The following is a 26,598-nucleotide window of genomic DNA, read 5'->3' as shown; positions in this document are numbered from 1 at the left end:
TAATTCCCAGGCTTGGGACCCCTCCACTCCCCCCCCCCCCCAGTGACATGCCCCAGGACCCAGCAGCCACCAGGCCCAGCTTTCGGTCCAGCCTCCCCCTCCCTTCCTGCTCACCCCAGCTCCCTCCTCCCTCGCCCTCACCTTCTCTCCACGTTCACTCCGGTCGCCCTTTTCTCCCCTGGGTCCAGGGAAACCCTGGCAGATGAAAAGGGAAGCCTGAAATGAGGGCTGAGCCTGCTTCTCTGTGACATGGCACCTCCGCTCCTCGGTCACCTGTCACCCTCCCTCGCCCACACCTAACTGTGGCACCAGCTGCCAGGCTCTGACGGTTAGCCTGTGTGCGTGCTGGGTACCAGGTGGGCGCAGGAAAAGAGTACGTTCAGGGCCCCAGCTATGTCCCTGGCTGGAAATCCAGTGGAGCCCAGGCGGCGGGCTGGATGCTGGGACAGAAATGGACTTGGTGTGTTTCCTCCCTTATGTCTTCTGGGGCAGGCTATCGGGGCAGAGGAGGATCTTCCTCAGGCACAGATGTAAGAGACAGATGTGGCAGGGCCATAGGGGACAGGTTGTTCGGATAAGGGGTGGGGACTACAGGACGTTGCTGAGGAAGTCATCGTCCAGCTGGGTGGAAGAAGGCTGGGGCTTGCTAGACAGAGAAAGCTCTTAGATACCACAAGGCCTCCCGGGAGGCAGCTGAGGCCACCCCACAGCTACCCAGAATCTCTTGAGCTTCGCCCCATTAGCCTCCCTGGGTCCAGAGCCTGAATGGGGTTCAGCATGGTTACTTTCCAACTGTGTCTCATCAAGGGAAGGAAGGTGACCCTCCCAGTCAGGAGCCTGGCTGGTCCCTCTCTTCCTGGCCCATGTGTGCTTACCATGGCAACAACACTCTCTCCTTACAGTCTAGGGCATAGCCCAGAGGCCTGGCAGCTCTACATCAGTCCCATTTCCCTCCCCAGCTACACGACCTTCCTGTCTTGCTGACCACTCCAGCTCCAGGTGACAGGGGATCAAGCCAGGCCAGAGAGCAAGCTGCATTCCTAGAACCCAAGGATGGCTAGAGAGCCAAAGAGATTTGCCCTGCACAAGAGCATTCCAAGTACTGAGCCATGTCCATCAAGTTTGCACTGTCCCTTTGCTGCATGCTCCAGGTATGTGACAGCAGAGTACTCCAGGGGATGCCGCTGGACTTTGCGCTGAGGACATAGGGAAGCCAGTCAGCAGCAGCCCTCAGGGATGGGCCACACTTGAGCTAACCAGATTGCTATGTGCATGGGTAACACGAGAGCAGAAGACGTCCACAAGAGGGCCCAGTCACTCACAGTGAATCATAAGAAACTTACGTCGAGTCCTGGCTCTCCAGGTCTGCCCTGAGGAGAGATACAGAGGGTGTGTGAGGGGGTGGAGATGAGATCTTATGTACTCAGATGTTGGGGAGTTCAGCCCAGCGGCTGGCAACAGACAAGAGGCAGGGCAGGGTGGTATCACAGAGCCATAGTAATTGGTCCTGTGGGGTCCAGGGACTCAGCAGGATGCAGAGGATGAGCCCCCCAAACTGATGACATGATGACATGATGTGGTCACAGTGGGCAGGGGCCTCAAGGTAAGGCAGTTACCTTCTCTCCTTTGGTTCCTGGCAGCCCAATAAGGCCCGGTGGGCCAACTGGTCCCTGGGTGGAAAAGGAGAGGGTCAGCAGGCATGGTGGGCATAGGACGCAACACCTCTAGGGAAAACAAAGCTCATGACACTCACAGGCAGGCCATGAGGGCCTCTCTCGCCCGATGCACCCTTGTCTCCCTTGGCTCCATCCAGGCCCTGGAAGTGAAAAGGAAAACCAGTCATGAGAGGGGACGGGACAGGCAGGACAAGGAAGTGTGGGTCTGTGTGGAGACTGAAGTGTACATGACAGGTGGAAGAGAGACAGATGCCAGGCTCTGTCAGGCCTGGCCCCAGCTTGCTCCATGATAGAGCGAGTCACATGTGTGTACATTTTCCCTTCTTCCACACACAGGGCCCCCGTGATGGTCACCATATACCACAGAAGCAGTTTGGCTGACCACCACCAGCCTTCTGAAGCCCAGACTTGGATCAGGACCCTCAGCGGATATCTCTTCAAACAATGGTGTGTTGAAGCTTGGGACAAAATAAGATCAGAAACAATGCTTGGTCGCCACACCAGGTCAGGGTTCTGTGACTCAGAGTCCTCCCCAGGGCTTCTGAGCTGGGGAGGGAGAGATTAGATCCTGTATGACAAGAGGTGAGACCAGCTAGTCTTTCACCCTGTGTTTGCCTCTCTTGGGGCTGGCACATGGCGCAATACACTTGAGGTTTTGAGAATATGACATGATGAAATGCATACCAAAGCCAAGACTTCAAGTCCAGGCGGTGGGCCGTCAAGATGCAGATGTGTATGGGCAAGAACTGGGGAGGGGGCACGGAAGGGGGAGCAGAGGAAGGTGGCAATGGGCAGTGAGTGGAAATGGGCAAGGAGACTGATGTAGTAGGAGATGGGCTGGAAGAGGGATAGAGTTGGGGTGCCTAGGCAGAGGGAGAAGGAAAGGACAGAGCCCCAAACGTGGGACGGAGCTGCTCTGGGGCCATTGTTAGGACACTGGCAATGTACAGCTGAGCAGGGGCCTCACTCCGTCCATTAATAAAACTTTCTGAATGAACAGGGTGTGTCTGCACTCACCTTGGGACCCTGGATCCCCTGGAGGCCCTGGAGGAAGAAAGCAGATCAGTAGGGCTGTGTGACTGAGTGGAAACTTTTGAGGCAAGACCCTCTTGAATCAGGCTAGTCACTGGCTCCTGAGGCCTGCCTGGGGCTCTGGTGTGTCCCACTGATGTGCCCTGCTCCCCCCAGAGAGAAGCCTTTCCTACCCTGGGCCACCCCCACCCCAGATCCCAGGTTCACTAACCACTCAGTATCCCAGCTGCTTTAGGTTAAAATGTCCTTACCATGGGGCCAGGGGGCCTGGAGGACCTGGGGGTCCTGGCTCCACTATGATCTGGGCCTAGGAAGGGTTAGAAATGGGTTAGTTACCCTATGCCTGTTACCTCTCATCTGTTCACCCTCTGGAGCTCCCCACATTCTTGCAAGCACTCCTGGGTGCCATACGCTGAACCCTCGGGCAAGGCTCCTTCCTGCCCCCAGAAGGGTGCAGCTCAGTGAAGGACCCTCAGTCTTTCGGGTCTCAACTGGAAGTGGGGTGGAGGGCAGTCTGAGGCTCCATCACTCTCCCTTTCCCACTGTCCTGTGTTGTGTCAGGTAAAGTGGCCTCTCTGTAACCAAGGCTCAGGGACCCTACAAGGTTTGGGTTCAGTGTGGGGGACCCCCCCCAGTCTCAGTTACCCCTTACCAGGCTCTCTTGTAGGTGGTCAGATGCTGACTCTCCTTTCTCTCCCTTGGGACCATCAGCACCCTAGGGCAGAGTGGCCTGTGAGCTCTTGTTCATCCTGAGGTCACCTCCCTCCCACTGGGCTCCGTTGCCACCCCCCCCGCCCCCCGCCCCCCCCCGCTATGGCAGTGATGAATTGGCCTCTTTCGTTTTTATCAGTTTTCCCCAAATCACATGCCCTGCATAGGGAGCAGAGTGGTATGTCAATGGCACAGAGTAACTGTGTCTCGTGGTGCAGAGGCTGAGTCATCTTCAGGAATACACAGGAAGCGCTGTGAGGCAACATGGCTTTTCTTTTTTTCTTCTTTTTTTCTGTTTTTTTTTTTTTTTTTTTTTTTTTTTTTTTTTTTTTTTTTTTTTTCAAGACAGGGTTTCTCTGTGTAGCTTTGGAGCCTATCCTGGAACTCACTCTGTAGACTAGGCTGGCCTTGAGCTCACAGAGATCCGCCTGGCTCTGCCTCCTGAGTGCTGGGATTAAAGGTGTGTGCCACCACCTGGCACAAAGGTAGCTTTTCTAATGAGGCCCCAGGAGCAATAGAAATGCTAATGAATCAGGGTGTTTCCTGCCAGCTGCTAGTCTCGGTCCTCTCCAAGTTCCACTGTCACTCATGTTAGTGGTGAGGAAACCCAGACCATGGGAGATTCCATTGCTGTGCTGGGCTCCAGGGCTGAGAGGTGGGCCAGCCTGGGCCACTTAACCTAAGTGAGGTGGATTCTGCCAGGCTGGGCCTCCCTACCTCACCTGCAGGGTTCCTGTGGGGGTGTGGAAGTCGTTCTGTAGCTGAGGTGGTATAGGCTGCAGGGCATTCGTGTGAGGACGCTCCCACACTGCCAACATCAGCAAGTCCCCAAGGTGGGGCCCAGTCCAGCCACCTACCGGGAGGCCTGACAGGCCCATCTCTCCTGTTTCCCCTTTGGGCCCAGCTGGCCCAGGCTCTCCTGGGTCTCCTTTTGGTCCTTTGGGACCCTAAAAGTCACCAGAAAAAGGAATCAGTGGGGATTGATGGCACTTTCCTTTCTCCTGACCCTTGTGGGCCCTTCAGCTTAACAGGCTCGACCATATACCACACCTGGTTTTTTAATTTGTTCATCCATCCATCCATCCATCCATCCATCATCCATCCATTCATCCATCCATCCATCCATCCATCCACCCACCCACCCACCACCCATCCACCCACCCACCCACCCATCCACCATCCATCCACCCACCCACCCACCCACCCACCCACCCACCCATCCATCCATCCATCCATCCATCTATCCATCCATCCACCCATCCATCCATTTCTATCCCTTCCTGTCTCCATCCTCTTTTTTTGGCTATGAAGCCAAGGATGACCTTGAGGTCCTGATCCATCTACTTCCAGTTTCTAAGTGCTGGGATTACACACCTAACTCTACACTCCACTTTTTGCCTGTGAGTCTCCACCTCTAGCCCAGGTAGCTGGGAACATTGGCTGAATACAGTAGGGGAGCTGTGTGGGCACCCCACCCCTGCATTCCTATATGCTTGGGGCAGCTTATGAGGTAGGGGTGGATAGGGAGCATGTGGGATTGTGCGTTCCCTCTGGGACACTCATGAGGCCAACACTTATTTTTAATTAAGAATTTCATTTATTCCTGTTTATGTGTATGGATGTTTTACACATGTGTATGTCTGTGTACCACATGAGTGCAGTGCCCACAGAGGCCAGAAGAGAGTTGGATCCCCTGGGACGAGTTACAGATGGTTATGATCCTCCAAGTGGGTGTTGGGAACCAAACCTAGGTCCTCTGCAAGAGCAGCAAGAGCTCTTAACCCCTGAGCCATCTCTCCAGCCCCCCACCCCCACTTTTTTGTTTGTTTGTTTTGTTTTGTTTTTTGTTTTTTGATTTTCTGAGACATGGTTTCTCTGCGTAGCCTTGGCTGTCCTGGAACTCCCTCTGTAGACCAGGCTGGTCTCAAACTCACAGAGATCCACCTGCCTCTGCTTCCTGAGTACTGAGATTAAAGGTGTGCACCACCACTGGTCAGATACTAGCCCCTTATTTTATTTATTTGTTTGTTTATGTATTTATGTATGTATATATGTATGTATGTATGTATGTATGTATTTTGCGGTGCTGGGGCTTGAACTCATGGCCTCATGCATGCTAGGCAAGTGCTCTACCACTGAGTTCCAGCCCTCATGAGGCCAACTCTGTGCTCATGTATCAGGAGCTTTGAGTGACAGCGTTCCTTCACTAAAACCAATTATGACAGGTCCAAGATGTTCCTCCTACTAGGGATTCAATAGTAAAGATATATCTATCCACACCTGGGGAGATGCTCACCGATGTAACACACACACACACACACACACACACACACACACACACACACTACCCAGTATGACATTGACATAGAAATGAAAGGCTCAGAGACCTTCTCTCCATCGATTCCTGGGGCGCCAGGCAATCCAAGTTCACCCTGGAAAGGAACAATTGGCAAAAGGAATTATGCCTTCCTCAATAGCCAGTGGGTCAGTGGCCCTAGGTGGGAGCTGCTGTCTCCCTGGCTAGCTCACAGCCCCCGGGGTTGGGTCCCTGCAGATGGACTTCCAGGAGGGGGCCCACTGTCTCCTGAAGGGCAGCTGGAGTTGGTAGCTGTCACTGCCGGCTGGGGTACTTAAGATTAGGACTGCAGGGTTCGGTGACTTGTTCTAGGTCACAGAGTCCAGGGACGCTAGTGTCAGAATCAGACCCTGCCCAACCTGGGCTCTTGGTTCTGAGAAAAGGAGTGATGAACAGGTGTATGCCACAGAATGGCTGTGTACATCTGTGGGCCACTGTATGTCCCAAGGGCTCCGTTCTTCAGTTCAGGCTCTCTCCAAGAGCTAAGGTCTAAAGAAGGGTGCAAGTTGTTTAGGAAGGGGCAGGACCCCTTTCTCTGAGCCCCATAAGTCAGGCTAGTATGCCAGGAGGAAATTGGGGTACACGTATCAGAGAGGAGAGGGGAAGTGGGACCTAGAGATGAATGCTTGGGGTCCCATAAATGCAGCTACACTAACCTTGGCTCCAGGGATCCCTGGTGGCCCCGGGGCTCCCTGTGGCCCAGGAGGACCCTGTATGCAAAAGATCAAGCCAGTTATGGTTAGACAAGACCCTCCACCGCCTACCAAGCCTTCTCACCTCAGGTCCCCAGCAGCTTACTTCCCACCCAGTCAAATCAGTGCTTACAGCATGCAGCTTGGTTTGGCCTTCAAGTCTACAGAGGGGTCAGTAAGAGGGTACTGGCCATTGGAGGAGATACTGGTGTCCACGGCTGGAGGGGCCTCTGCCCTCAGAGAAGTTCTCCTCAAACATGACTTCCTTTATAACGCTCCCTGCTTAAGATTTGGCAGTGGCTCACCTTTGACCCTCAAAATAAGCGTAAGTCTTTTTCTAGCATTCAAGACAGGCCAAATATGCAACCGGAACAACGGCCTGGTCCTGCCGGTTCTGCTGGTCCTGGAAACTCACTGACCATCTGGATCTGTTGTCTGCTGTCCCAGAAGTCCCCCAGTCACACGGTAGACTGTGTATCCACACTGTCTCAAGCGCTGACCTCACTCTAAGCTCTTGTACCAACACACTCAGATGGCCGACTCATGCCCTCCCCCAGAGGCCACATCTTACACAGCTCCTCTGACCTTGTTTCAAGCTCTCCTCTTCTCAGCCAGCCCCCTTCTTATCGATGTCCCCGTTGTGATGGCTCTGGGCTTATTTCCTCCACCCTTCCCTCCTTCCTTAGGGCCAGGCTCAGCACTTATGTTCCAGTGAGCGCCCGGCCTCAAGCCCTCCTCATATCAATGCTCACACACGTACACAACTCCGCCCGGCCACGCCCAGTACACTGGTAGTTTGACATCCTTACACTCAAGAACTCACCAGAGCCTCCGTTGCCCATGACGTCGAGTCCTCTTCTTACTTCTGTACCCACACCGACCTCCCGGCCCCCTGAATAAGGATTCTACCGTATGTTTCCCATAAGCCTGGGATATGCCATGCACCTCAGGCCCATATCACACCACGCCACACCACACCACACCACACCATGCAGGCCAGTGTGGGCCATAGTTACCATCAACTTGTACTTCCCAGAGGCCTGTGGGAGGTAACTAGAATTGATACTTAGGCAGGGTGGGGCACCAGTGCCCACTTTAGTCTCTGACGACTACCTCACCCCATCTTATACCCCTCCCTGAACCCAAGAGCAGTTGGCACCATCTCTTTTTGGCCTGGTGCCCAGAGACCACATGGGTCCCAAGGCTCCTTGGTCAGCCTTGTCCTACTCGTCTCCTTACAGTAATTATTAGAAGCTCTAGCTCTCCTGACAGCCGTACCTAGGAAATCCCCAGAGGCACAGTTGGGTTTGGTGAGAGGGCTTTCCTTTTTTGCCTTGGCCCGTGGGAAGCTCAGGGCTCTCAGAGTCACATTCACAGAAAGTCTCTCAGCACTGTGTGGATCTCCACACAGGACCAATTTCCACATTAGGTGCCTGAGGAAACCCAGGTCTCTGTGCTGTATTGTCCTTGGTCCCATAGGTAAGACACAGTGAGTCATTGCCCCTCAGAAATGGACATAAAGGGTGCATCCAGGGCCCCATGAGGAACATTCTTACCTTCAGGGCATCTAAGATCCGGCCATCATAGTCGATTACCACTGTGTCACCTTGTTCTCCCTTGAGGCCTGGGGGACCCTGTGGCAGGAGAGGAAGAGCTGCATCATGGGTGACAGAGCAGGTCTTTCCATCACATTCAGAGATGAGGAGCCCAAGAGTTTGTCACCCAGGCCACAGGCATGCCTGTGCACCACGGTCATCATAGCATGCCGTTCCTTCGTTAAAGGTCCCATGAGGGAAGTGGCAGGGAGCCTGGGGCCAGCTGCAGAACACGCTGCCACCTGACCCGAGGGAGGGGCTGCCTGTGGTTTGCCTTCATGTGGACATTCAAATCCAGTGAGGTCCAGTTCTCAGGGAAAATGGAAAGCCCAGCACTATTGTTTTATTTTTCGGGACAAGGTCTCACTCTAGAGCCCTATCTAGCTTGGAACTTGCCATGTAGACCCTGCTGGCCTCTAACTCAGGGATCTACCTGCCTTTGGCTCTCAAGTGCTGGGATAAAAGGCGTGTACCACTGTGTTCACTGTGTGTGTGTGTGTGTGTGTGTGTGTGTGTGTGTGTGTGTGTGTGTGTCAGGATCTCTAGGTCAGGCTGGCCTTAAACTTAGTATGTAAGTTAGGATGACCTTGGACTTCTGATTTTTCTGTCTCCACCTTCCAAGTGCGGGGACTACAGGTGACAGGTGTGCACTACCATGCCTGGTTTGTGCAGTGTCAGGAACCTAAAGCTTTGAGCCCAGGGCTCCATGCATACTAGGGAAACACTCGAGGGTCCGAGCTACATCCACAGCCTAGAAAGCCTCCTTTTGATGGGGAGACTTTTAAATGTGTCCAAACAGGACTGGAGAGATGGCTCAGAGGTTAAGAGCACTGACTGATCTTCCAGAGGTTCTGAGTTCAATCCCAGCAACCACATGGTGGCTTACAACATCTGTAATGAATCTGGTGCCTCTTCTGGCTGTAGACATATATACAAACAGAACACTGTATACATAACAAATAAATAAATCTTTAAAAAAATATGTGTTCAAACAAAGCAACTCAACTGCCCCAAATCCCTTCTAAGCCACTGTGTTGACCAGGGAGGCTGATTCCACCTTATTGACTTAGTCGGGGTCTCTCCATTAAACCCAGAGTTTGCCGATATGGCTAGTCTTGCAACCAGCTTGATCTGGGGATCCCCTGTCTCCATGGAATTATGTGTTGGCCACCATGCCCTCCCACCTGTCTGTCACACTTGCTTGGTAAGTGCTCTGGCTGAGCCATTTCCCCAGGTCCCGGAGCACAGGGGGTACGTGATGCTCTGGGAAAACGTCGCCAAAGATGGGACACTATAGTCAGCAGAAAGACATGTCCACACCAGGCAGGAGAGCTGTCAGGGAAGGCAAGGGAGACGAGAAGGGAGAGGCCCCTCACTCTTCCCGACTTCTATTTTGGTCTCTCCCTGGCTGACACTTGCAAGTTTTCATCATAGCAGACAAGCTCATCTGCAAAAGGAGCTGTACTCTTTCTGAGAAATGTCACATACGAGACTGCTAAAAATTTCAAATGAACTATGCCTCAAGTCCAACCGCCTTGGGGCACATGTATAAGGAGTCCTTTGATGTATGTTTTCTCTCCTAACTCCCTTCCAGCTGCAAGTCTTCAGTGTACAAAAAGAAAAGGTCTCTTCGAGGACAGAATTTTGTGGGTAAGGAAAATAAAATATTCCAGGACATGGTTTTTTTCCTAACATCTAAGTTTAGCCCTAGATTAAGTAGCTTTAAAATCCCAGATCACATATATAGCTGAACTACTTAGGCACATCCCCCTCTTAATACCTGCACTTGATTCTCTTCCGCTAACTTTGCTTTGCTCTTGGGGCAGGAAAGATGGCTCAGTGGTTAAGAGTGCATACATACTGCTCTTGCAGAAGACCTGAGTTTGGTTCCCAGCACCCACATCAGGCAGCTCACAACCACCTGTAATTCCCGCTCCAAGAGATCTGATGCCCTCTTCTGGCCTCTGCAGGCACTGCACTCACATGCACACCCACCCCCCCCCAACAGGTACATGTATATATACATAATTAAAAATAACATCTGTAGTGGATGTCAAGGACCAGGGTGAACCTGAGTAGAGTCCCCCAGGCTCTGAGTGGGGCTCCTTAGGTTAGACTGCTGGCAGTATTGAGTTACATTTCCAGGTGCTGGTGACACTTGTGTTGGTTACAAAAGATCTGGGGTCTAGAGGCTGGAGAGATGGTTCAGTAGTTAAGAGCACTTGCTTTTCTTGCAGAGGGCTTGAAAAAGCAAGACCATCCCAAAGCAGGCACAGTCATGCCTAATGATAACTAGAAGACCAATGTTTGAATATGCAAAGAAGATTCTAGAAGAGTATACAGTTAGCTGGGAAGGGAGAGAGCTCTTACTTAACAAGTGGGATTCTTCCCTTTATACAGCCATATTTTAATTTTCACCATAGGCACGTGTTATGAAAAGTTTTACAATCACCAAAAAATTTAAGAAAAAAAGATGCCTAGGGCTTGTTGCTTCACCAACCCTCTGGGACCCCCGCCGGGGACAAGGGACTTCTGGATCCCACCAGTGTGGCCAGAAGGAATGCTGCTTACCCGAGGCCCTGTGGCTCCATCTGCGCCTGGGTGGCCGGGCTCCCCCTGTGGAGACACATGGATGTCTGCTGGTGTGTGAGATTCCTATGCTCCATCTCATCTCGTCCCCTCTTCCCCAAAGAGGCCAGCGCCCATGTGCTGGGGCCTCATAGCCCGTGTAGAAGAGCAGCCATCTACACTGAGCAGTGGTGGAGATTCTGAGGCCCAGGAGCCCAAGACTACCTGATAGCTTACTCCAGAGCTGGGCCTGAATGAGGCCTTGCGCTGGACTCTGAACCATGGACCACCCTCCCTCAGACCACCCTGCTTGTGAGTCAAAGGGGACTCCTGGTCCAGGCCCCCTGGGACTCGCTCTTTAAAAGTGCAAATTAAGAGGTAAAATCACGCTGTCCCCTGGTGACTGGGTGACAGTGTCCATGGGGTCTTCAGGTACTAGGCGGAGCATTGTGATATCACCTTCAGTCCTGGGGCACCGTCCGCTCCATTCTCTCCTTGGGGCCCCACATCCCCTGGCTCACCCTGAAATGGAGAAATTATCAGTGAAAACAAGCAGAGGTACTAGCCTGGGGTCACTGGACCTTGTGCTCAGGCCTCCTGGTGAATGTGGCCCTTCCGGGCTCGGGGATGGAGCTCAAAGCTCTCGCTAGCCTGAGGGGTTTAGGACCACGACCATCCCCTTCTTGGTCTGGATCTTGGCACACACCTGGGGTAGCTCAAGAGACTTTGCAGGTGCACAAATATGTGAGCGCACATGTATGTGAGTGCACATATATGTGAGTGCACATGTATGTGTGGAAGTCGTCTGAGTGTCGCTCCTTAAGCACTATCTATAGTTTCTTCTGTTCTTGTTTTTGAGACAGGATGTACCTCCCTGGCTTGGAACTTGCTGCATAAGTAAAGCTGGCAGCCAGCAAGGCCCGGGGAGTCTGTCGGTCGTCCTCCTCAGTGCTGGGCAGCCACTGTGCCTGCTTCCTTAAATCAATAAATTCCCTTTTTGAATTTAGCTTTTGAGATAGCTCTGGCTGTCCTGGAGCTCACAGAGATCCGCCTGCCTCTGCCTCCCGAGTGCTGGGATTAAATGAATGTACCACCGTACCTAGCCCCCCTTTTAAAAAATGTGGGTTCTGGGGAATCAAATTCACATCTCTGTGCTTGCAAGGCAGACATTGGACTGACAGCCATCACTTCAGTCTCTTGGGCTCTTATGAGTCAGAGTCTCACTTTGTAGCCCAGGCTGGCCTCAAACTCAGATCCTCCTGCCTCAGCCTTCTGAGTGGTGAGATGATGGGTGTGTGCCACCATGAGACAACTTGGAGGCAGGCTGGCTAGGAGCTTGGTGGCTGTGACAAAGGGTTTGGGCACAAGGTGTGACGATAGCATCCTGTCCCCAGCTTGGCACTAGGCAGGGTGTGGAGGGACTAAGGTGGGAGCCGAGAAGACTTAGTGTAGGGAGACAGACGGTCTGGATGAGAAGCCAAGCTGCTGCCAAGGTGTCCAGGGCCCACTGCTTCCTCCCTCTGGCCTGTCCTGGGAATTGGCCCAGAGCCCCATGAAGTGAAAGGGCCCGGAAAGGGGCATCTCTAGGTAGATGGCAACTTTGGAGGCTGAAGGGTAGCAGACTCTGAGGAAGAGGGTTGTGTACTTACCTTGGGCCCTGGGGGTCCAGGGAGTCCTGGCTGGCTGGGCATCCCATCATCCCCCTGAGAAGATAACAGCTGAGACTGAAGCCACCGCACGTGGACATGTGGGCCACACTTTTGAGTGGTCCAGCTGGCCCCGACCTGCTCTAGACTCACGGCACACCTGTCTGGTCCAGGCGCTAGTGGCAGGTCCTCCCTGCACTTAGCCCTCTAAGGCAGGGCCTGAGCAGAACCATTCAGTCCCTACAACAGCCTAGAACCAGCTTCAGTAGGGTTTCTGTGGACATGGGATGGACAAGTGAACGGGAGCAAATTCACCAGTCAACAAAGAGCTGGTGAGCATTCCTTAGGGACCAGAGCACACACAGTCTCTGATCTGTGGACCTGAGGGTAAAAAACAGAAGGCACTGTGCCTACCTAGCACATGGGGAGGGACCTAGGGACAGCCAGCCTTCTGGGGCATGGGGTAGTTTTGCTGAGACTTGGATGGGAAGAGGCAGCCAGCTTGTCACAAAGCAGAGAACATTCCAGGTCGGTGCTCGGTTCTCAAACCTGCATGTTCAGTGATCCAGAAGGCTGACTAGAGAGACCCCGGCCACACCCCAAAGTCTCAGGTGGGTCTCGGGTGAGCTGCAGATTGCTTTCCTTCTCCCTCCCCTCCCCTCCCTTCCCTGCCTTTCCCTCATCCCCTCCCCCTTTCTCCTCTTTCTCTATCTTCCCCTCTTCCTCCTTTTGATGTAGGGTTTCATGTAGCCCAGGCTGGCCTCGAACTCACTACGTAGGCAAGGATCACTCTTCTGCTTCCACTTCTGGAGTGCTAGGATTACAGGTGTGCACCACCACACCTAGCTTACCCTGTGCTGTGGGTCAGACCCAGGGCTTTGTGCTACTCGGACATTCTGCCCCCGAGCTACTTCCCTAGCAACCAGAATTTGCATTTCTGACAAGGCCCCAAGTGATGGTGACAGTGCTGGGGATTCGAACCTAGGTCCTCATGCTTAAACAGCAAACATTTTAACCCACTGAACCATCTCCCCAACCCCTAGCAAAGGAGATTTTTAAGACAGTGAAATTACTGTTGGGTATGTTGCTGGAGGGTACAAGTCACTATGCATTTGTCCCACAACAGCACTAGGCACCCTCCTGTGAACGGTGGACTTTGGGGGACAATGTGCCAATGTAATTTCTTCAGTTGTGACACATGTACCACTCTGACAGGGGATGCTAACAACAAGGGAAGCTACATGAACTACACATATGAGGTAGAGGTGTGGGGGTGTGGGGTGTTGTGGTGGGGTTGGCAGGGCGAGGGTGTGCGGGCCATACAAGAAAGCTCTGTATCTTTCCTTCAATTTTGCTGTGAATCTAAAACTACATAGAAAATAAAGTATTTTTAAAAACCAGAACTGGGCAGTGGTGGCGCACGCCTTTAATCCCAGCACTTGGGAGTCAGAGGCAGGTGGATCTCTGTGAGTTCAGGGCCAGCCTGGTATACAGAGCAAGTTCCAGGACAGCCAGGGCTACACAGAGAAACCCTGTCTCAAAACAACACTACCACCAAAACCAACCAACCAACCAACCAACTAACCAACCAACCAACCCCACAAGCAAACAAAACAACCCCCAGCCCCCCCCTCAAAAAAAAAAAAAAAACCATAAAACCCAACAGCCAAGGTGTCTCGTGATTCAACTCTCACAACTTGATGTGAAGTCAAGGCAGGAAAGATAGGCCATGCCCCCATTTAACAGGTGAGTAAACTGAGCCCTACAGTTGCAGTGACCTGCCTCTCCTTTGAACTGAGTCTCTTAACCTCCCTACCTCAGTCTCACTGGGGGAAGTTGGGAGAAGGTGGGGAGCAAGGCGAAGGAGCAGGAGGGGTACTGAGCACGCACCTTGGGTCCTGGAGGTCCCTTGGGGCCCTGGAACAAGAGAAGGGAGGTGTTAGAAGGGGAGTGAAGCAGGAAGGTCAGGGTTCGAGTTCAAGGTCATCCTTGGCTACATAGTGAATTTGGGCCAGTCTGGGATACATGAGACCTTGTCTCAAAAACGCCAAATCAGGGCTGGTGAGCTGACTCAAGCAGTAAAGGCACCGACCGGATGCCGGAGCCTGGCGATGATCTTCGTTTAATCCCTGGACTCACACAGCGGGAGGAGAGAACCAACTTCTCCAAGTTGTCCTCTGATTTCCATGTGGGTGTTGTGGTGTGTGAGTGCCCCACACAGATACAATCATGTACGTGCACACACACACACACACACACACACACACACAATCATAAAAATAAAAAAAAAACCCAAATAAAACAAAGGAAAAGAAAAACAATACCCAAAACTAAACAAAAGAAAAAGAAAAGCCAGGGAGCTGGGGAGATGGCTCAGCAGTTAAGAGCACTGGCTCATTGGTCCTGAGTTCAGTTCCAGCATCCACATGGCAGCTCACAACTGTCTGTAACTCCAGTTCCAGGGGACCTGACACCCTCACACAGACACAACAACAATGCACAGAAAACAAACAAAAAGAACAACAACAACAATACCCCCCAGACCTCCCCAACAATGAAGGATTTGAAGCCCTTTTCAGGGCTCCAAGGGAACTATGCACCCATGTGGTACACAAATGTATATGCAGGCTAAAGATCCATATACATAAAATAATAAAATGATAATAAATGAAATAAAAAAAGAAAACCTAAACCCAAACAACAAAACACCCCCCCACCAAAAAAAACCAACCCCCCCCAAAAAAAGAAAAAGAAAAAACCCAAAATTCTGACACATCCAAAAAGTTGGATACACTTCAAGGAAACTGCTGTATGTGGGGGGAAAAAGTCATTCTCAAAATTATCCATGCAGCCTGGAGAGATGGCTCAGTGGTTAAGAACGCAGCCTTCCAGGTGCTCCTGGGGCTGTCTTGTCATTTTCCTCTTATCAAGGGTGACATCACATCGCAGAGGAAGAGGCAGGCGTGGTTAGAAGCAGAGGTGCTCAGTCAAGTCCTAGGGCAGCCTCCTTGTGCCTCAAGCAGTGGTTGTGTCGGGGCTCAAAAGGTGACAGAGGAACTGGGACTCTCATCCAGGAAGAGAGGTTCTAGAACTCTGTCCAGGTTGGGGACACAGGGATGGGCACACAAGCATGTACCTCTCCATAACCCTGGGGTGGGGATGTGAGGCGGGAGGGCTTATCTCGTCCACTTGATTAGATTCAGAATCACCATGGAGGGCTGGAGAGATGGCTCAGAGGTTAAGAGCACTGGCTGCTCTTCCAGAGGACCTGAGTTCAATTCCCAGCACCCACAGGGTGGCTCACAACCATCTGTAATGAGATCTGGTGCCCTCTTCTGGCGTGCAGGCATACATGCAGACAGAATCACCATGGAAACACACACGGGGTGCGTCTGTGAGGGCATTTCCAGAAAGGTTCAGCTGAATGGGGACGACCCACTAAAAGTGGGCAACACTGTTCCATGGACTGGGGGTCCTGGACTGAGTAAAAGGAGAAGGTGGGTGAGCAGCAGCATTCACAATTCTCTGCTTTCTGACTGTTCACACTGTGTGACCAGCTGCCTCAGGCTTCTGTCACCACGTCCTCCCCCCAATGACGAACTGTACCCTCAGACTTGAAGTCTCTTTTGCCAAGCACATTGTCATAGCAATGAGAAAAGTAGCTCTTAGAGTGGGAAAGAGGCCCCCCCCCCCCCCCCACAGCCCTGCACTCAGGCTTCCCTCCCCTGGACCACAGCCCTGCACTCTAGCCTTGCAAATACCCTGGACACTCACCATCTCGCCATCTTGTCCAGGTTCTCCTTTGGGACCCTAAGGAGGTATGTGAAAATAGCAGTGAGTGAGTGACCCACGGATGCCACATTAACTGAGCCTGAATCTCATGCCAGGACATGGCCAAGGGTTCTAAGTAGAGCATCCAAATTCACCTTCTTTCAGCCCTGAGAAGTGGTTGTTATAATGTCCCCACTTCACAGGTGAGAAGCTTGAGGCTTTGGGAGTTATGCACCTATTGTGACAATGGATGGATGGGCCAACTGAGAGGACCAGTCCTGATAGGAGCCCCTGGTCATCTAGTAGAGTCCTGCACTGGAGGGAAGGACAGGTTGGAGTCTCTGGGATGAGAGGACTATTTTCTGTGGACTGGCCTCACATGGCCTTGGGGAGAAACTGAGGCTCATTATTAGTTAGCACTGAGGGAAAGAGAGCGGGAGAGGAATAGGGGGGGAGAATTGCAGATTCTCTGGGTCAGAGTTGGGATGAGGATTTAGACTGAGCTTGCAACTCAAGGTTAGGGTCCATGGGTCTTTTAGGATTAGACGTGGGTTTGCGGTCAGGCTCAGAGGCAGAGTCTGAATAATAGTCTGAGCTGGCGCATGGGACAGAATTTGAGGTCAAGGTCCTGATGAGGGCTAAGAAGCAGATGGGCTGGGGATGGAGTCAGAGTTGGGTCTAGGCTGAGTGTGTGCATTGGGTAACGGTTGGCATTGGGCCCGCTGAGATTAATGCAGGTTGGGAGTTGGCTCTGGGAATCGGGGTTCAGCGTGTGAGCCGATATAGAACCAGCTCTTGGAGGCCTCAGTTCCGCGCCTTCTCTTACCGCTGGGCCTTGAGCTCCTCTGGGGCCGTCTTTCCCAGTGTCCCCAGGAGGGCCTCGGGCCCCGGGTGGCCCGGGGGCCCAGGAGGTCCTGCAGCTCCATCTTGCCCTTGGGCTCCCTGAAAGACACATGGTTTGACTTGACCCTGAGAATGAGAGCGACGGTAAGGTTCGAGCTTCCAGAAAGGGGCTTTCTTAGATGGGCAACCCTCGTGCCTTCCTTTTGCCCAGCCTTCCTTGAGGCGGGCACAGGCTTTGAAATTGAACTTCTTGGTAGCTGCAGGAGGGGACCTTGGTGGAACAGACCCAACAGGACCTAGATGACACCTTCTCAGCATCTGAAGCCTGGATCTGTTGTCAGGAGGGGAAACGGCATGTGCCGGGTGGGTGAGACAGTGTCCTCTCTGGCTGCATTAAAAGGGGCAGACATGCACGACTGGGCATTTATTTTATGCTCACACACAACTGCATGTGGCTATTTGCGGTAGCTTTCTTTGTAACTGCCCGAAATGGAAGCTCTCAAAATATCCCTCCCACAGGTGAGAGGCCGAGTTCTGTGTCATATTATAGCATGCCACTCAGCAGTAAACAGAAAAGGAACAGGCAAAGCCCAGCACTTGGGAGGTTGAGGCGGGACGACTGCTGTAAACTTAAGGCCAGCCTGAATTACAAATGAGTTCCAGAGCCAGACGGTGGTGGCGCACGCCTTTAGTCCCAGCACTCAGGAGACAGAGGCAGGCAGATCTCCGTGAGTTCAACAGAGTGAGTTCTGCTACAGCCAGGGCCATACAGAGAAACCCTGTCTTTAAAAACCAACCAACCAACCAACCAAGCAAACAACCAACCAACCAACCAACCAACCAAACAAACAAACAAACAAACAAACAAAACAGCCAAATCAACCAAAAAAACCAAAATGAGTTCCAGACCAGCCTTGGCTACAAAGTGAGATCTTGTTTCAAAAACAAAAACAGAGGATATAGTGATCCCAGCATGGCACTCGGGGGCAGAGCCAGGAGGAGTTCAAGGTCATCCTTGGCTACATAGTGAATTTGAGGTTTGGGATACAAATCTCAAAACATCTAAACCAGGGCCAGTGAGAAGGCGGAACTGAAAAAGGCACTGGCTCCCAGAGCCTGGTGACCTTGGCTTGACCTTCGGGACCCACAGAGTGGGAGGAGAGAACCGACTCTCCCAAGTTATCCTCTACCTCCATGCTTGTACCGTGCTGTGTGTGCCCACACATATTTACATGCACACCAAAAATACGTTATTAAAAAAGTCTAAACTGTAAAGTCCAAACCAAAACAAATGAAAATGAAAATTAAAACAACATACCCCTCTATCAAAAAAAAAAAAAAAAAAAAAAGAAATACATTTTTTTTCTTTTGATTTTCTGAGACAGGTTTTTCTGTGCAGCCTGGCTGTCCTGGAACTCACTCTGTAGACCAGGCTAACCTCGAACTCACAGAGATCTGCCTGCCTCAGCCTTCTGAGTGCTGGGATTAAAGGCGTGTGCCACCACCACCCAGTTTAGAAATACATTTTTGATACATGAAAAACTTCTGTACTATAGGGAAACTATGCTAAATGAAAAAAGTCCCCCCAAAGTTATAGATGGACCTAGAGAGATGGCTCATCGGTTAAGAACACTTACTGCTCTTCTGAGGACCTGGGTTCAATTCTCAGCACCCATTCCCAGCAATGGCAGCTCACAACTGCCTGTAACATCGGTTCCAGGGGATCTGACACCCTCTGGCCTGGAGGTTATACAGGCGAGGGCTGATGATGACACGACAAGCTGGGTTTGTGCCCAAGGATGGCCAAAAGCTGCAGTGCGCAGGCGGGGACTTGGGCTGCTGGCGGCAACAGGGCAGGAAGTTGCAATAGTCGCCAGGAATACAAAACTGGGTTTTTTGGCGCCCTTTCTTTGTTGGAGATTCTCCGAGAGGGCGGGTTTGGAGAGAGAGAGAGAGAGACAGGAATGGAGCTTTCGAAGATGATGCAGGGGTGAGCTGGAGGTTCAACCGAACAACACACACACACTCATTCATACACACATCCATGCACACTCATATACATACATGCATGCATAATACAGTCACATTTGCACACACTCATTTACAGATGCTCATACACTCATGCACACACAGTTAAACACACACACTCACATACGCTTGTGCTCACACACTCACGCTCAAGCGCAGACACTCGTGTACACACAAGCATGTGTAAACTGAGGAAGTCTGAGTAAGGCTGGTTGGGTTGAATCACCATCGGCTTCCAGATTGACAGGTTGGACCACAGGGGTGCATGATGTCACCTTAGGCGCAACTGCATGAAAGGTACACAGGGACTTATTTACCACACGTGCAAGTGAGTTTACAGTGACAGGCAAGTAAGGGTCACACAGTCTACATCTCACAAAACCCCTGACTCTCTACCCTGTGTTAGTACCAGGTCAGACCTCAGGCATGCCGAAGCCCCCCATCATGGCCCACGCTGCATGGCACAGGTGATGGATGGGCCATGGTGTAGTGGCTCCCGACTTTCTGGCAACCAGGAAAGGAAGAAGCCTTTTGTGAACCCCGCAAACACCTCCTGTAGAGTGTAGATGGTCTCACACAGCCTCTCTGAACTGCTGGCCAGGGCCAAACTACCTCCCATCATGCAGATGAAGAGCCTGGGGGCCGGGGATGGTAATTGTTTACTTAGGGCTAGGGCTACTGAACTAAGAAAAACTGAACCTTCTCCTGCTGCCAGGGCAACTGGTCTTTAAAAAAATTATTTAAATTTTTTTTTTCCAAGACAGGGTTTCTCTGTGTAGCCCTGGCTGTCCTAGAACTCACGGAAATCCACCTATCCCTGCCTCCTGAGTGCTGGGATTAAAGGCATGCACTACCATGCCTGGATTTATTTTTAGGTTTTTAAAAAAAATTAAAATTTTCATTTATTTAATGTATATTTATGTTTTTTTTCCCTGCATATATTACCTGGTACCCATGCAGGTCAGGAGAGAGCATTAGGTTCCCTGGAATTGGAGTTAAAGATGATTGTGAACAGCCATGTGGGTGCTGGGAATCGAACCTGGGTCCTCTGGAAGAGCAGCCAGTGCTCTTAGCTGATCAGCTATCTTTCCAGCTTCTGTTTTTAGCTTTTTTCCCCAGTGTGTGTGTGTGTGTGTGTGTGTGTGTGTGTGTGTGTGTGTGTGTGTGTGTTTGCAGATACATGGGCACACACATGCTTGCATGCATATGTGCCTGAGGTTGATGTCAGGAATCCTCCTCAATAGCTCTTCTACCTATTCATTGAAGCAGGGTCTCTTAATCAGAGCCAGAGCTTGGTAGATGAGGCTGGACTTGCCAGACAGCTTGCCGTGGGATTCTTCTGTCTGCCTTCTGAAGCTGGAATTACAGGTGAGCTGCCACACTCACTGGGTACTTCGTTTCTGTTCTAGGGGTTCGAACCCCGTGCCAGGATGGCAACTGGTCTTTTTCAGATCTTCTTTTCCATCTGTGTCTCCTCCCTTACCAGGAAAGAGCTCACCTCTCTGGCAGACTATGTTCCACACACATATCACTCAATTTTCTCAGTAAATGACTGGCAGCTGTCTACGGCTACCACTCAGATTTCCTGCTCAGTATGCCATGGCCAGGGCCCTGATCAGAGAGTTTTAAGTCTAGACCCCGAATTAACATTGCGATTGGATATCCGGTCTCAGTAAAGATGAGTGGACACCCCTATTTCATTCAGGACTGAATCCACAAGGATTCGATTCTCCCTTCTGCTGTTCATTTGCTCATAGCTCAGAGGCTCCGGATTGGGCACTCCTGGCTTGGACTCAACTTATCAAGACAGAAACGATTTTTGATTCCTGTACAGGCTTTTGTTTTTTGAGACAAGGTCTCACTAGGTATCCCTAGCCCTGGCTGGTTCAGAGCTTGCTATGTAGACCAGGCTAGCCCTGAACTCACAGAGATCTGCCTGCTCTGCCTCCTGCTACTTGGAGTAAGGTGTGTGTCCCTCCTTATTTTTTCTCTAATTACCCCCCTCTCTCTCCAGGATTGGATGGCTGAGGTCTGGCCCTGATAACACAGGGTGAGTAAGGGTTGGGGAACACAGCAAACTAGCAGGCCAGGCCCCCTCACTCAGACAGTCTACCTTGAGGACACGGAGATTGTACCCACGATGATCTCTACTTATAAAGCCTGTGTTGAGTCGTGGGAAAACCATCTGGATGGCAAACAGGTGGTGTGGTCAGAAAAGCAGGAAAGGACTGTAAAAATCACAAGGCAAAGCCACCTAACGCAGCCCAGAGAAAGGCAGTTTATGGCTGGGTATGCTGAACCGAACCAACACTCATTTTTTCGACCTCCTGTGACAGACTAGAATAGAACGGAATAGTATAGCACAGCATAGCATAGCACAGTATAGAATAGCACAGCATAGCATAGCATAGCACAGCATAGCATAGAATAGCATAGAATAGCATAGCATAGCACAGCACAACATAGCATAGCACAGCATAGCATAGAATAGCATAGCATAGCACAGCACAGCATAGCATAGCACAACATAGAATAGTACAGCATAGCATAGCATAGCAAAGCATAGCATAGCATAGCACAGCATAGCATAGCACAGCATAGCAAAGCATAGAATAGTACAGCATAGCACAGCATAACATAGCATAGCATAGCATAGCATAGCACAGCATAGCATAGCATAGCACAGCATAGCATAGCACAGCATAGCACAGCACAGCATAGCATAGCATAGCATAACACAGCACAGCACAGAATAGCATAGCACAGCATAGCATAGCATAGCACAGCATAGCATAGCATAGCACAGCATAGCATAGCACAGCATAGCATAGCACAGCATAGCACAGCACAGCATAGAACAGCACAGCATAGCATAGCATAGCACAGCATAGCATAGCACAGCATAGCACAGCACAGCATAGAATAGCACAGCATAGCATAGCATAGCACAGCATAGCATAGCACAGCATAGCACAGCACAGCATAGAATAGCACAGCATAGCATAGCATAGCACAGCATAGCATAGCACAGCATAGCCAGCAAGCATAGAATAGCACAGCATAGCACAGCATAACGCATAGCATAGCATAGCATAGCATAGCATAGCATAGCACAGCATAGCATAGCACAGCATAGCATAGCACAGCATAGCACAGCACAGCATAGAATAGCACAGCATAGCATAGCATAGCACAGCATAGCATAGCATAGCATAGCAAAGCATAGAATAGTACAGCATAGCACAGCATAACATAGCATAGCATAGCATAGTATAGCACAGCATAGCATAGCATAGCATAGCATAGCACAGCATAGAATAGCATAGCATAGCATAGCATAGCACAGCATAGCATAGCACAACATAGCATAGCACAGCATAGCATAGCATAGCACAGCATAGCATAGCATAACACAGCATAGAATAGTACAGCATAGCATAGCATAGCACAGCACAGCACAGCACAGAATAGCATGCAGCAGGTGTGATGCTGGGTGCACACTGGGTGGAGCTCCTAACAGGCAGGACAGTTGTCACTTCCGGCTTCTTAGAAAGCTGCTCCCAGCCGGGCGGTGGTGGCACACACCTTTAATCCCAGCACTCGGGAGGCAGAGCCAGGAGGATCTCTGTGAGTTTGAGGCCAGCCTGGTCTACAGAGTAAGATCCAGGACAGGCTCCAAAACTACACAGAGAAACCCTGTCTGGAAAAACCAAAAAAAAAAAAAAAAGAAAGAAAGGAAGAAAGCTGTTTCCAGAAGCCAAATAGGGAGGAAGCCCCAGGATGCATGGGAAGCCCCAGCGGCTGCTTCCCAGCTGAGTGGGAACAGACCACATCAACGATGAACTTGTGAGGGGCGTCATCACCTGGGCCCCCAGAACACTCTGCCTGTAGCCATAAGAGAGACCTTGGTTAACTCCAGGGACCCTGAGAGATAGGGTGAATTGTCCTTTCAAGCCACCAAGCCTTTCTGTGGGGGAGGGGACTTAGTTCACAGAGGGCTGGAACAGCAAGGCAGGAGGAGGCAGGGTATCCCTGGGAAGGCAAGGAGCTTTGGAAGAAATGGTCTATTTGTTGAACTCCGGACCCGATGGATCCTGATCACTGCAGGCTGGGCAACCCTATGGGAAGATTAACTTTCATAAATCCCATCTGAAACCAGCATTTCCCCCAGCAGTCACATGGTAAGGGAAATATCCTTTCTTTGACTTCAGAGAAATCTCACCACCTCTGTGGCCCTGGTCCTGACCTCTGTCAATGGCCCAACAGGGGTCAGCTCTGCCCATCAAAACTCAGCCTGTCTCATCCCCCTGCCCGCTCCAGCTCTTGTTATCACAACAAACACCCTGTGACGTGGGCCCCACTATTGTCATCTTATAAAACCTGGGCTCTGAGCCTTGAAGTTGGGGAGCTGGGTCTTGCTTGTCCACCCTGACCACAGAGCTCCAGCCTGTGGTGCTCTCTGCCCTTTCTCCCCCTCTCTTCATCCGCCAGAGACAGTGTTCTGGGGCCAAGCAGCTCACACATTCTTCACCCAGTCCCGCCCTAAGATGACAGACTGTTGGTGTGAGTGAGTGGCCTTTGCACCAATATGTTCTGGGGCCCCAAACCTTCTTCCACATGACCCAGTCTTTCTCTGGGCAGCTAGTCTCTGTAGTCAGGGGACTCTGCCCAGAACATTCCAGAAATGGTGAGGACATCATGTCTAGGGCTACTTAAGTGCTCCTCTGCCAAGACCCACTTTTAGGGACCACCTAAGACTTAGCACAAGCACTTCTAGGTTTCTGGACCCAGGGGGCACAGGTAGGCTGGAGGGGACACCTGTCTCCTGTCCCCATGCTGAGTCCTGCTGTCAACTATTGACATTTCTGGTTATAATGAATCTTCACAGAACTTGCTGTGTGTGTGTGGGGGAGTGGCAGGGGGGGTTGGTGGTGGCAGGTGTTACCGACTCATGGTTGAAGGGTCTGAATTTCTGGGAAAAGTCACCCGTCAAGGTCATGGGGTCTGGGAGGTGACAGGGCTGAGCTCTGGGATCAGAACTGCTGACCTCAAGACCTTCACCTTTTCCTGAGTGCCAGCTGTCTTGTGAGATGGTCAGCATCTGGTTGTGACCAGGGCTAACCCTACTGTCTGGCCACCACGGCGACAAGCATGGCAACCAGGACATCTGCCAGATACTGTCATCTATGTGGGAGGTAGCAGCCTCAATTAGGTGAGGGTGAAACCTGGGGGCTTTCACGGGGTCGGGGTGGGGGGCAAAGGTGGAGAGGAGAGGCTGTCTCGCTTGCCTTTTTCTGGGATAAGCTGTGGTGAGCTGGGACCCCCAGAGAAATGCTAGAAATGCCTTATTATAGTAATATCAAACAAACCATGTGTAGCGGATGAGGGAGGTGGTGCTCCATTCTTACCCGCGGGCCGAAGTCTCCTGGTGCACCCTGGGAACCAAACACAGGGAAATGGATGGCCACTGATTACATTATTTCTCCGCATTTCCTCTTGAACATTCACTCTGTGCTTGGTGTAAATTCTAATGAAAACAACAGGCCGGCCTTATTTTACCTCCTCACTTCCAATGAGGACAGTGAGGCTCAAAGAGGTTAAGGATTACACCCGAGGTCACACAGCCAGCATGGAGCCAGGCAGTTCCTCATCTATGGCTGCATCCCAGACATTCAAGATCCCAGACACAGTGTGGCCTCTGGGTGGCTGCTCCCACTGTGTCCACTCACAGTTCTTGAACCTTGGACTAGGGAGAGATAACAAAGCCACGAGCTTTGAAACGGGCTGTGTAGCAATAGCTACAAAGGAGCCTGATTCTCGTTGATCTCCAAACCCCAGAGTTGTTTCTGTGGCTTTGATGACATCAGCCAGAAACAGCCAAGAAGATAGATGTGATACCTACCAGCTGCACCAGCATCTCAGCCACCCATCAACAAAGGACCATTCAGACCACGACCTCATGAGACCTCCCCATAGCTCTGAGACTGCTTTTATACAGATGGACAAACTGAGGCTTTCCCAGCTGGGTAACTTGCCCAAACCACACAGTAGTGGATCTAGGCTGTGGAGAGGAGTCTCTGAGCCTTCAGGTCCTGTGTCTTTCCATGGCTTTCTCAGCCCTGTTGGCAGTTAGGGGCACTGACTGCTTCATTCGTATTACCTAGGCATAGCTGCATGTGGCCTCTGAGGCCCTCACTTAGCCCTAGCCACTCTGAGCTCTGCTCTGGTCCTTTTTCCTCCAGATTCCTCATCTTGTCCACATAAATCTCCTCTGCTCCTTTCCAAGGAACTTGGTGGGTCCTATGTTTAAAGCCAAGTACCAAAGGGGCCATTTCCCAGAGCTGTCGGATCTCATGTTCAGAAGCATACAGTCTCCTCCAGGGTAGTTGCTCTTTGGAGTCTAAACTCCATCTATTTATCAGTGGACGGGCCATCCATCTTTATATCCACTTATATACTCATCTACTTACTAACTGATTCATCTTTCTATTCATCTACCTACACATCCATCCATCCATCCACCCACCCATCTACCCACCTACTCATCCACCCATCCACCCATCTACCCACCTACTCATCCACCGACCCACCCATCATCCATTCATCCACCCACCCATCCATCCATCCACCCACCCATCTACCCACCTACTTGTCCACCCACCCACCCATCATCCATTCATCCACCCACCCATTATCCATCCACCTACCCACCCATCATCCATCCATCCATTCATCCATCCATCCATCCATTCATCCACCCACCCATCCATCCATCCACCTACCCATCTACCCACCTACTCATCCACCCACCCACCCATCATCCATTTATTCACTCACCCATCCATCCATCTACCCACCCACCCATCATCCATCCATCCATCCATCCATCCATCCATCCATCCATCCATCCACCCACCTATCCAATTTCTTCATGAGGGGCTGCCAAGATAGCCCTCTGCCATTTGTGTCCCTAAATGGGTGTCTTCCCCACAAATAACACCATCCACCATCACCATGCATACTCCAAGCCCTCCAGACACGCTGCTCACTACAGAAACTGCCTGTTTTGTTATGCTGGGACACCAGAATCCAGACCCAACCCTCCCTGCATGTGGTACATGGGCTTGTGGCCCTTTTTAGCGATAGGCATTGACATTGATTGCTTTACTCTACAGATGGGGAATTTGGGGGTTGGGGGCTGACTTGCTCAATTTTCCCTCTGGAATCAAGGTTAGAGTTGGCTGCTGGCATCCTTCATCAGCACACAGTATCCAGACAGCATCCAGCTGCACTTACCTTTTCCCCTTTGGGGCCTGGAAGTCCCTGGGCAAGGAAGATAGAGAAAGAACAGGCATGAGTGAGATGAGCTAGGCTGACTTTACTTCTGGTTGACCCATGACCGTGAGGGCAGAGGGACGTGTGGAGCTAGCAGAGCCATGGGTATCTGAGCGGAACACTACACAGGCCTGTCAAGCTGTCTCTGCTGCCTCCTGGAGGCTCCACACCTGTCCTCAGCATGATGGAGACGAGGGCTTGGGGGTCAGCAGCCACGGTTCACAGGCATCCTTTGAGCAGGAAAAGGGTGCATACTCTAGTTTTTCTCTCTAGAGGGCACACACATTCCATGCTTTGTCTCTGCTGGGGAGGAGGCCATTGTCCAGAATGCCATCTAGTCTCCAG

The 26,598-nt window shown here is 51.4% G+C and overlaps 1 protein-coding gene across 1 annotated transcript in view; it reads right to left on the bottom strand.

The window, feature by feature from the left end:
* Col23a1 (collagen type XXIII alpha 1 chain) overlaps positions 1-26,598 on the bottom strand; it is a 299,491-nt gene that overhangs the window by 4,615 nt on the left and 268,278 nt on the right. The window contains 21 exon segments of the mRNA XM_028857241.2: positions 142-195; positions 1,344-1,370; positions 1,617-1,670; positions 1,754-1,816; positions 2,694-2,720; positions 2,960-2,976; positions 2,979-3,015; positions 3,361-3,423; positions 4,277-4,366; positions 5,807-5,851; positions 6,432-6,485; positions 8,024-8,101; positions 10,634-10,678; positions 11,090-11,152; positions 12,280-12,333; positions 14,167-14,193; positions 16,051-16,086; positions 16,874-16,944; positions 16,947-16,989; positions 24,327-24,353; positions 26,215-26,241. Coding sequence (XP_028713074.1) covers positions 142-195; positions 1,344-1,370; positions 1,617-1,670; positions 1,754-1,816; positions 2,694-2,720; positions 2,960-2,976; positions 2,979-3,015; positions 3,361-3,423; positions 4,277-4,366; positions 5,807-5,851; positions 6,432-6,485; positions 8,024-8,101; positions 10,634-10,678; positions 11,090-11,152; positions 12,280-12,333; positions 14,167-14,193; positions 16,051-16,086; positions 16,874-16,944; positions 16,947-16,989; positions 24,327-24,353; positions 26,215-26,241 — 1,002 coding nt within the window.

This window comes from Peromyscus leucopus, chromosome 8b (genome assembly GCF_004664715.2).
Source record: "Peromyscus leucopus breed LL Stock chromosome 8b, UCI_PerLeu_2.1, whole genome shotgun sequence".
NCBI classification, from domain to species: domain Eukaryota; kingdom Metazoa; phylum Chordata; class Mammalia; order Rodentia; family Cricetidae; genus Peromyscus; species Peromyscus leucopus.
This window is presented reverse-complemented; position numbering and strand designations above follow the sequence as displayed.